Raw genomic sequence first — 12,075 nt, 5'->3', positions numbered from 1 at the left:
TAGGGAAGATTAATCTTAAACTGGGCACTGCAGAATTTGACTAGGTAGGAAAGAGGAGTAATGTCATTTTAGGCCTTATGAGTAAGGACCAGAGAATGGCATAGTCTACTTCAGAGACAACAAATAGTTTAAACCTGCACTGTCCAATATGGAAGCCACCAGCCACAACTGACTACTGAGCACAAGAAATATAGCGAACCCAAATAGCGATCTGTAAGAGTAAAATATATACCAGATTTCGAGTACTTACTTCAAAAGAATATGTAAAATATCTCAATTTTTTAATATTAATTGCATGGTGAAATAATATTTTGGTTATACTGTCTTAAATAAATTAAGATTGATTTGTTTATTACTTTTTAGCGTGGCGTCAACATTAATTTACAATTATGTATGTGGCTCACATATTTCTATTGGACAGTGCTGATTTGGACTAAATTTGATTTTGCTGTTTAAATTCTTGAAATTTGAGTTGCTTCTCCATGCCAAGCACATGGGGATAAATAGTGAACAAGACAGTGGAGTATTATTTCTTTTAGAAGAGTGACTACATTTGATCAAATCATAAATAAAAATGCTATAAAAATAGCACTTGTCAAGGGAAGAATCAACTGAAGATGTCTCTTAAAATACAAATGCCCAAATCCTCAGGCTCCATTCCCTACCCCTCTTGCAAAAACTGTTGACCCAGTAAGTCCATAGCAGTGCCTGGAATGTTGTTTTGAAAAAAGATTCCCTAGTAACTATGAGTTAAATCCACCCGCAGACCCTATTTTTGCCGACCGTCTAAGAATAGTAATTTATAGCCCCACCTCGCTTTTAAAAATTTTATTTCTTCGGAAGAAACCTAGACTAAGAGAGTAAAGAGCCTCTACTGGGTGTAATGGCCAGCCTACTTAAAATAAGAACAAGTTTGATTTTATTTTTAACGATTAAAGTTAAAGGAAACCAAGTAAAGTTTTTCAAAAAACTATTATAACTTCTCCCATTTATAAAAGTCACAGGTATAATTTACTATCTTACACCAAGAAATAATCATCTAAAGTGTTGAAAAGCATACTGTCAATTCTTAGCCACTTAATCGTTATGAGCTGGTAGCTTTTCACACATGCCTCAAATTCCAGTTTATGAATATCTACTCAGAATGCAACAGGTAGTTCTTTCCAACTCATTTTAATTAGAATGAATGCTGGGTAGTCAGTAGGGTTGCAAGAAAAACAACCTCCCTGAACTCTAAAAATTCAAAATGTAAGTATGTAATACAATATCCTTTCTAAAACAAAGTTGGTACCTGCAAGATAGCTGTATCTAAGACTCACAGGAGGCAGTTCTAACTAAAAATTTAAAGTAATGACCTATGCTATAAAAAGTGAGTCATTTAGGAAAAAACTTAAAGCTCACTCTTGATAAAGATTCACACAACTTTTATTGAAGTAATGATTAAACTATGTCAGAGCCTGTCATAAAAATAAAAATTGGAACTTTTATGAAAATCAGGAAAGGATACAGGTTCAAGATTTTACAGACAATTTTAGATAAAAACATAAAATGTAATCAAGAGTACAACATTAATGGTACATAGATTTTTGGGTCTGAGTGCTTGGCACACAAAATCCTCTTTAGTATTCATTCCATTACTGACTCAAGGGCTATTTGATTTCATCCTACATTTACAACTAATAGCTATGATTAATTAAATGCCACATCTTTTGTAAACCATATAGTCCTTATTGTCAATTTTTATGAGGCCTTTAACAGGTTACAGAATATGCTAGAGCAATATGTTATTTACTCATAATTTTAAGGAGTAAATTACAGAATGTCAAAAGACTACTTTTTAACCAGGGTATTATAGCCATCTTCTCTTCAATAATTTTCAAACAGGCAATAGGACATAAATTTTACTCCTTAACTATACAGATATAAAATGTACATCAAAGTTGCTGAATCATTAAATTATATATGTAAAAATATATGTAAGAGTAAGTGACAAACAGGTAAGACAATACACAAACGCACATACAAATATATAACTGCCCAGCTTTTTCCAATTCCTGATACTGTAACAACATACAAGAAGATTTGGTCTTTTTTGCTTGCTTTTAAATTTGGTTCTTTCCAATTCTATCTGTTTAGGATGCAGGAAGATTCACATGCACAATATGTATTATAGGCCCCAATCTGATACTATAACTTGATAAAATAGAAGTGAAATTCAGACTCCTCTCCACAACACCACATTTTTCAATATAATCACTAACATTCTAAGTGACCTTATGGAACTGCCAAGTCCTAAAATGCATTCTACATCATGAAGGGGAGATTCAACTAGGTTTCATAAAATTACACAGTTGATTTCACCATATCCTAATATTCTGAAAATTGTTCATCTACATATTTATCTGAAGTCAATTTAACAAACATCTAAAGAGCATTCTGGGGTATACACTCAAAATAAAGATGTAACGTACAAATAGAGCCAGTCAATTAACTTGAAAACTTAATTATTCAAGACATCAGGGTAGAACTTAAGAATGACAGATACCAAGGCTAGGCAGCTTTGATGTTCAATATAATAAATGCTAACATTTGAATGTTTACTACATTGCATACACTCTGCTAAATATTTTATTCTTTCATTTAATCCTCACAAGAACTCTATAGGTAAGGTGATACTATTTCCCTTTTTTAAAAAGATGGGAAACCTGAAGTTGACTGAGGTTAAATAACTTGCCAATGACTCAAACATCTAGTAAGTGGCAATTCTTTTTTTTTCAGGATCAAATTTAGTATCTAACTATAAACTACAGAGATTGAGAACAAACTTGTACCATCTATCACAATGTCTAATCTCAATAAGAAGACCTGACTCAACTTTTTTAAAGTATGTTTTTGTTTTGTTTTTTTGTTTTTTGATCAGTTCACATTCACCTATCTTTACCTAATAGGTTAGGTATCCCTCTTCTGAGCACAGTACCTCATGCAGATCTCTATCATAAACACCAAACTTTCCTAAAATCCTCTTTCCTTTGTCTACCACAATGTTATAAAGATCCTTAAAGCCAGGATTCCACCTTATTCGTGTTTTACGTCACAAAGTACCTATCAACTGTACTTCGTATCAACTGCAAGGAATATTAAAAGTACTGAAAGTGCTGTTAAAGGTTCAATATTATATTAGGTCTTCTTTTCTGTCATCTTCTAAACATTAATCTTAAAACCCTGCTGAAAATGGAAACAGTAAAATCCTAGATTCTAATAAAGTTACTAAGGTCAAATAGTCTCTCTTCTCTTTCATCAATACCATATCCCTGCTAATATTCTGTACATCTCAAGAAAAATGTTGGAAGGAAAAGTGAGATAAATCTGATCACCTACGAAATGATCATAAAGAAATACAGAATTCCAGAATAAATTGGTTTTATCAAGTCAGATGGTGTTGTAAATCTAGTCTCCTTGACCTCTATACGTAGGAATTGATTAGGCTTAAAAAAAAAAAACCAAAACACAAAAAACCTGGTAATTTGTCAATCTGTAAAATTCTTAGTTTTAAAAGTTCAGTTCTTCAAATATGACAGATAATATACACCCTCAAAACAGGAAACCTAATGTAATTTTTGTTGTAACTTTCAGAATATCAAGTCTACTAGTTTCAAGGGCTCTTTTAGCAATCAAATTAACATGATGTCATAATTATCTTGTGCTAATAGATGATATTGCGGAAGTTGAGCGTAGTTAAGACTGTGCCAGATGTAAGCTGCATATGAAAAACACAAGCAAAAAGAAAAAGAAATCTGTATGTGACAAAAAAAAAAGGAAAGCACTCTGATTAGCAAATCTCTTTAAAGCCAAAAAGTCTTTTCAACTTTAAAACTGACTACTCAAACATTAGTACATGCCAAAACCTTACAATCAGTACTATGAATGTCAGATGAACAGGTTACATGAAGAAAATTCTGTTTCCATACGTACTAAGCATCCATTATAACCGTGTCCTACTCAAAGACTGAATTTAAAATAGAGAAAGGTTGATGGAAAAAAACTCATCATAAGGGTTCACAAATTAGGGTGTGATAACACCATAAGTCAAAAATGGAAGCTCTTTAAACGAGCAGTGCACAGTAACACAAAGCTAGTGTCTGTTTCTACAACTACAAACAAAGTTGACTCTAAAAACTTCAATTTACACCTCCTCTAAATCACAGTCCATTTACCTATACTGTTTGAATTTTTAGGACTCTGAGTCCTAAATATGGAAGTCCCTTCTATAGCACATTATTAAAGAGATTTGAAAAAAACAACTCTTTTCTTCCATGTGAAAAGCAATAGTGTTCTTTCAAAAAGTAATCAACACTTCACTTGCACAATAACTGTGAAATTATTATCTAAATTCTATTTCCCTGTATTAGCTGTACACATTACCTAGCTTCAGTCTTCCACAGGGCTTTCGCCTAGCTAGACAAGCCTTTATGGAGGTACAAATAATATTCTCTCAGTTCTTAACACAATCTAAGTCAAGGTAGTAAAACTGTTAATACCCCCTTCAACTTCTCTCCCACCCAACTGTAATCCACAAATCCTCCTTCATGGAAAAGAACAGGACACAAATTCAATCTGTAACAGCATTAAGAAATTGTGTAGTGGAACCAAACATCTGGAGAGTGGGGCTACAAAAACACTGTAGATTAGATAACGTGCCATTTATCATACTATACTCCGAAAATCTGAAACTTGCATTACAGTGCTTGAAACGTAGTGGTGAATTGGTAGTGGAAATTCTCAGCCTATGAGGGGCACTCAATCTCTTGAAAACTTTACCTCCCTCATAACCAACAACTCTGACACACCTACCCCGAACAGAATTTTCTTTCTTCTAAATCACACTATCCAAGAAATCTGCACACATCTTTCCTTTTTACAAATACTGGTAAAACTTCTGGTTTCATTTAAGATTTCCTTACATACTGAGATCCAACAGCAGCCTTACATACCAGTGAAAATATCTTAGATAAACCAATCTTCCAACAAGCGTTAAGTTTTGCTTCTCCACCATCCTCAGCAAGTAAGTCTTGGAATGAATAACCTGCAGTGTTTCGGTATTACCAAAGGACAGATAGGGCTAATCCCCAAAAACTAGTAACCCTATTTTCCCAAATCACCACCTTCCATTAATGATCACTTACGTCCATCTCTCTTGCACGAAAGACACATTTTACACGATCCTTAACAAGTAGGCTTCTAGTCTCTTGATACCTAGGAACAGAACTTACAAAAAGACTAGCTCCCAAAAGTGACAGGAAAACTAACAACACGAGGGGAAAGAACCATGGAAGGGGCGTGAGGTTTTTTGGATCAGAAGAGTCGATGCCTTCGGGTATTTAAGCTCCTGAGGACAAACAGTGTTTGCAAAAATAATCACTGATAGTGTGACGGACGTCCCACAAACTGGAAGGCAGCGACGGGCTCAATGGCAAAGCCATCCAGAGGCAGCCAGGACAGAACCTGGCCGGACGACCAAAGAAAACTGACTGTAGGGGATGCTGCAGGGTGGGCTAACCCGGTGCCTTCTCCCGAGTGGAAGGCTACGAGGGGTGGAACCGAAGGCTTCATTCCGTCGGGCTCGGTCCCTAAAGGTATCTGGTCTCACAGCTCAAGTTTCACGGGGAAAAAAGGAGGCGGCAAATGTGCATCCCGGCACCTTAGCCCCAGCCCAGAAGTCCGTGCCCTCGGCTTCCGGCTCCAAGGAGCGAGGAAGTAACGGTCGCCGGAGCACACACGCCGGAGGAGTCGGTGCAGAAGGCACCACCACCGAACCCTGGCCATCAGCGTGGCTAGCTGCGCGGCCGCGGGGGAGGGGAGAGGGCGGCCAGCGCCGCACTCGCTGGCCCTGGCCCTTCCCGGGCCTCGCCCCGGGCGCGGCGAAAAGTTTCCAGCCAAAGTCCGCGGCACCCGCTCGTGCAGCCAACCGCCGAACACAACCGCCTCGCCGCTCAGGAGAGCGGCCGACCCGGCCGCGGCGATGGGACCCTCGGTCTCGCCTCCCTCAGCGGCGATGGGACCCTCGATCTCGCCTCCCTCAGCCCGCTCGGGCCGCCGAGGTTCACCTACCACAGAGCCGGGAGAAGAGCAGCAGCGGGAAGAGCAGCAGTAGCAGCAGCGTCGGTGGCGTCGGGGGCGGCAGCAGGAGCCCGGCCCCAGGGGGAGAAGCGGAGGAAAGTTGTGCTTTGCCGCCTCCGGGACACAGCGAAGCCGGCCCCGGGGTCCGCGCCATTCCCCACCCTCCCCCCAGCCCGCTCGCACGCCTGCCCCCACCAACTCCCCCAGCCTCAGCTCCTTAGGCTCTGGGCGGCGGCAGCAGCAGCTGCCGCTGTAGGGCGGCAGCGGAAGGTCCGGCGCGCGCGTCCCTAACTCCTAGTTCTTGAGCCGTCGCCGCCGGCTGACACTCAGCGGAGCGCTCGCGGCTGCCTCGACTCTGCCGTCGCCAACGCCACTGCCGAAGCTGAGGCAGGAGCCGCCCGCCGCCACCGCCGCCGCCGCCACTCCCCTCCCCCCGGCACCCGCCCGCTTCGAACTCCTGGGAACTCGGAACGCACCACCCCGCCCCGCGCGGGAGGGGGAGAGGAAGCCGACCCTCTGAGCGGGCGCTACGTAGAACTCGCTCGCCCTCCCCAGTCAACTCCTGCTCCCGTCTGATCCCAGAGTGCCAGCCGCTTCTCCTCCCACCCCTGCCCTACACACGCTCCTCCCCTTTCAAAAAAAAAAAAAATCTGTTCTCTCCACTTTGATAACGCGGTTTCTCCCAAAGCAGGGCTTTAAAAAGGACTGGAAAATCTGGAATAGGTTAGTAGGCCCCGCCCCTCGTTCCTGCCTTGTCCCCCCTTCCCAGCTTTTCCAATGGTCTCGCCCACTCCAACCCTCGCGGGTCCACAGCCGCCCCGGCGCAGACAGAGGCGGAGGGCGGCGGGACTATCCGGCTCCCGGCCTGCCTCACCCGAACAGTGCTCTCCCTCTGGCGGGGACCGGGAACCGGGGAGGGTGTGGGGGAGGAAGGCAGGATGGTGTGGCCCTTCCGTTGCCCGTGCTAAAGATTCCTGTCTAGGAAGCTGGACGCAGCCTGCTGGACTAGTAGCCATCTGTCTCCTCGCCGGGACACAGGGGGCTGAAAGGGGAGACTTTCTCCTTCCTGCTTCCTGGGTCGGCTGTGCTCTCCGAATTCCTCCCTTCTTCCCAGCCCCACTTCCCCAGCACGCGGAGGCACTTTTGCACGGGCGTTTTTTGTTCCTTTCACTGGGAGGGCGGCTTGGTGGAAGGGTCAGCGTCTCCGGGAGAGGAGAGGGGCGCCAGAAGGTTTGCTTTCCCACTTTTACTTCTCCTGGCTGTTGGGCTGTCCTCTGTCCTCGTCTGGCGACTGGCAACAGGAGGCCTTGGATTTCCCCGATCGGAGCGCTTCGAATGCGGTGGTGTTTTTCTTTGGTTTTGTTTCATTTGCATGTTAGCACGTGTAATTTTATTTTCATTGCTCGTTTTCCTTTGAACTGATTGCGGGAAAGCGACCTCGGGAAGTGTTAAACATTTTCCCTTAAGAGAAGCACCTGTGGTCCATCACGACGCGTCCTCACCCCAGACGGGTTGCGCGCCCTGCGCTCTTTTTCTGCGAGCCACGCACAGCCCTGGTGGCCTGACCTTGGAGCCAGAGCCACCCGCGGTTCTGCGCGGGTGGTGGACAGTTTGGACTGTCCGGATGGGGACTGGAAGCAGAGGACGCACGTTCTCAGTCGTGACACCATTAATTTTACGTAGGTCTTGCCATCTCCACCGGTAGCCACAAATGTGCTCCAATAAGAAGAATGTCAAACAATGATTTAGCCGCCTGTCTCAGCTAAACTAATGTTTGCTTGCCACCAAGATCACGCTGTCCTACCCCTTCAATCACCAGCGTCTCCCACCCTCCACCCACTAGCTTACAATTTTTAACTCACTTGCAAGGCTGCACACGGTTCTACCCACCTCTCTTTTTAACTTCTACCTGCCATCCTGTCTCCTAGCGCTGAGTTTGGAACCTCTTTTACTCCATCCCCGTTTCTTTCCCTCTCTGTGCCTGCGTGCTTCTGCCATTCCCTGTAAGACTGTCTCCCGCAAGTGGCCACTCCTTTCCATCTCCTATTCTCAGGATGCACTTAGAAATAAACCTTGTCCTGCGTTCGCTCCGGAGATCCCCTGATGAGGATCATAATTGACAAAATGTAGTTATTGTGACATTCCTCAGCTATGCTGACACCACGGTTTCCCTTGAGAAAATTTATTTTCCTATTTTCGCATTTCCTAAACGTAATTTCACTGCTAAATTTAGACAGCACACTGCACAGCTACTACATAGCTAATTACCTGTTTGGATAGCACTTTAACAAGTCGTTGATACTCAGTTAAATGTTAACCCAAATTTTAATATCGCTAGTCAATTTCATCCCCCCAGCCTTTCCCTGATGGTTCCAGTCTCCAGAACAAGTAATTTAGCCAACATTTGAAAAGGTGCCAAAGGCTTAATATGAGGGCCGTCCTGCAATTGCTACAGAGACCATGAGGGATTAGCCGGTTTAGTGCTTCTCAAAAGGATGATATGGAGCTTTAGAAAATATATTTCCTCCATATTTTGAGAAATTGGATTAGTGGCATGCTATGATTATATTCTCCTCTGACCTAAAGTGAAGAGAAAGCTTGGGTGAGCAGTATTTATAAATGTTATATAAGCATTAAAAGTGCACCATGCTGGTGTTTTATGTGCATATGAGTACACGCATTATGTTCTAATAATAATTTGTGTTGATATAGCATCTTCAGCCAGAAATGTCAAGGCACACTCTTCTCACAGAAGGTAGCAATTACCATTATCCCTACTTGACAGCAGAAGGAACCTAGGCACAGAGGTTAAGTGCAAATACTACAAGCCACGTGTGATGGTTTTCCTGCTAGAACCGAGTGCTTGCCTTCCATTGGGCACTACTGACCTCTCAAGATTCCTTCTAAAGTTAAAAACCAAATTTACTGAAGTAACTTAAGTTTCTACTTTCTGTGTCCAGTCTTAAAGTACATTCTCCTCAAAGACATACCCACCCCAAGCTTTTCTGTTGGACATTATTAATACTAGCTACAGAAAAAGATTTTACACGACATACGTAGTACAGCTCATTTTTTTCAAGGACTAGAATTACTGTTGATTTTTCAAAAACCTTTAGCATGAGAGTATCACCGAGTTTTATATTATTTTTATTGTCTAACTTTATAGGTAAGTTCACTCTTACTGTTTTAGGGACAAAATGGTTAAAGGAATACTTAATTACAGCTAACATTAATATTAGACCATTGAATGCAAAGTATGCATGTATTTTCCAAGAAAAATATTGTCTGAATAAAAAGCAACGTGATCCTAGTGCCAAAAATGGTTTTGTTGTTTGGGGCTAAGAATACTGGTGGTATCCATCCCACTTTCTGTCTCAAAGACTGCTGGCCAGTCGCTGAAGTTCATTAACGCTTAACTAAAAAACAAAGGTTGAAATGTTAACAAAGAAGTAATTACATACAGTGCTGGGCATTTTACATTTACTCAATCCAGTTGAAGGGTTTGAGATTATTAGAATTTCATAGCTGTCTCCGAAACAAAGGAAGTATTTTACAGTAGAGGTAGGTAGGCCATTATGTACTGTTGGTAGTTCCACTTACCATCAGCAATTTTTTTATAACCTGCTACTTGAAGAAGTTTAGCTTTTTCCTCAGTGAAAGAGATGAGCAATACTTTGTGGAATGTTTGAACTTGGTACTATATTTGATAATAAGTTGATTTTACCCTGCTATAATCGCAATCTTCTAAAGCAGAACTATGCAAATAGTTAAGAAACAAACTGCAAACTCACAAGAAAAAAATAAACAAAAACCACTCCTTCGCAAATCTTCACCAACCTCACATTTATCAAATGCAACTATTTCTTACTGAAAAGATCTCCCTGCCACAGGTACATACTGCTTTCTCCCTTATATTTCCTTTGGGTCTTTGCTCAGATTTCACTCTATCATTGAGATCTTCTATGATCACCCTATATGGAAGAGCCACTCCATCCCCAATCCCTATCCCCTCTTAACTTTTTTTTCTCCACTGCACTCACCATATGACATGCTGTATCTTTATTGTCTATTTTCCCTTTACTAAAATGAAAGTTCCACAAGGATGGGTGGGGAGCTGTCTATTTTTTCACTTTTGAAACTCAACCACCTAGAACAATATCTACCATATAGGTTCCAGATTGGATGATTCCATGATAAGCATAGTGACATAGAATACTCAGGTGCATGTCTAATGGCAGATAAACTCAACAAAAGTATTAATTTTTTAACGTCTTGAGTATATGATCATGTTGAGTTTTTAAGCTGGACGACAATTATACTGACTGTTGCTTACGACTCTTGATTTAATTGCCTTTAGTGCTGCTTATTAAACTATTGTCTCTCCCCTCCATAGTCACACCTCCACACTCTGGGTTTGTAAAACGGGCTGTAACTCTGCAATCTGTCTCTCTTGCCAACTGACTTCTTGGTAGGTTCTATCAATAGAAATCTCTGGAGGGAAGGTGGAATGCAGGAGTAGGGGAGAAGACTCCTGTTCCTTTCCTTCCTGCTCCTACCAGCATCACGTCAGCAGTAATAGCCCTTCACCCTCTCATCAGCAGTTGGTTCCAGCCTCCCACTTGTTTTATACTCTAAGAACCAGACTCCTTACGACCCTTTAGAGGTACTAGCACCAGCCAGGCTGTGCCCACTTCTCAGAAATCCAGTCCCTAGTTCAACAGTATTCCTCCTCTCAGTTTATGAGTTCTAATAACTCAAACTTTTCCCTTTGTTCCCCCAGCTCTAAAAGTGGTAATGACTTCCTACATCTCAGATCTCTGGGTCCCCTCAATGTTATACTTTTCAGTCTGGAGACGCCCCTTCCAACTCCTGCGTAACCACACTCTATTATTAAGTTCCTTCGGTAACATAGTATGGTTTCTGTTTTCCAGATCAGACCTTGATTGATGCTCTATGTCTCAGTGACTATTTCTCAAAAGCTTCCCTTGTGACAGTTATTTTTCTCTAAGTCAAACTGTTTAAAATCACAGAGCCAACATCAATCCATCTATTAACGTAAATAAAAGCAATAAGGAAAATGAGCAAAATTTGTTCATTTCATCTGCAATAATCCAGATTGAGCAGAGGTAGGTTTGAAATAAGTAAATTTGAAGGTGTTTTAGTCATATATACATATGATTTGTTTTGTTGTTGATGTTCCTCATAGAGATTGTGGTAAAAACAAATACAATTTTTAATTTTTCTGTGATTTATTTCTTTTATGGACGTTGATTGCACTTGAGCATCATTATGGAGCTAAAAAATAAGGGTTATTTGGGAGAAGAATTGTACTTTTCTCCTAAACTTAGACAATGAAAACAAACATACACTTCACATAGCTATCAAAAGGCTAACTCTATTTATAATATATCCATTTTTTCTGTAGAGCAATAGGGTTCCAAAGAATACAGTTTGAGGAACCAATATTTAGGCAGAAAGAAGAACTATGCCATGGCATTACGGTAGGTTGAATAAAAGGGTAGGTTAAATTTAGCAAAGATGGTTGAGCTACTAGTATGTGCTGGAGTCTATGTTAGGTGTTGGGAATGGAAAAAACCCAAGTCTTGACCTCCAAAACCAATAACAATATTCTTGTAAACAATGTACGGTATAAGAGAGGGCAGAGGAGCAGTTCTACATGTGCTTTTTAAAAGAGACTGGGAAGGCTTAACAGCGAAGATAACATTTGAATAGTCTTAAAGAATGACTAGAGGTTTTCCATAGAGATGGGGTAAAAAACAGCAGAGGGAATAGGAGAACCACAGATGGAAGGTTACAGAGGCATGACAGAGTATAATGTGTTTTGGAAACCACAAGTATTTCTGTGTTGCTAGAGGGTTAAATACAAAGGGGAATTAGGGGAACAGGTAAAAAATGAAGTTGGATGAGTAGGCAGGGCATTTTTAAACTGTATAAAGA

At 41.5% G+C, this 12,075-nt stretch overlaps 1 protein-coding gene across 2 annotated transcripts in view; it reads right to left on the bottom strand.

The window, feature by feature from the left end:
- Nucleotides 1-6,691, bottom strand: part of NECTIN3 (nectin cell adhesion molecule 3) — a 117,996-nt gene extending 111,305 nt beyond the window's left edge. Inside the window, exon 1 of one of the 2 annotated variants that reach the window (XM_033129375.1) lies at nt 6,109-6,691. In XM_033129375.1, coding sequence (XP_032985266.1) covers nt 6,109-6,271 — 163 coding nt within the window. In that variant the 5' untranslated portion in view covers nt 6,272-6,691. The remainder of the gene's footprint in view (nt 1-6,108) is intronic. The other variant, XM_033129364.1, reaches the window with a different exon arrangement.
- Nucleotides 6,692-12,075: the final 5,384 nt, after the last annotated feature.

This window comes from Rhinolophus ferrumequinum, chromosome 2, assembly GCF_004115265.2.
Source record: "Rhinolophus ferrumequinum isolate MPI-CBG mRhiFer1 chromosome 2, mRhiFer1_v1.p, whole genome shotgun sequence".
Taxonomy (NCBI): Eukaryota; Metazoa; Chordata; class Mammalia; order Chiroptera; family Rhinolophidae; genus Rhinolophus; species Rhinolophus ferrumequinum.
The sequence above is the reverse complement of the archived record's forward strand: the minus strand, read 5'-3'. Positions and strand labels throughout refer to the sequence as shown.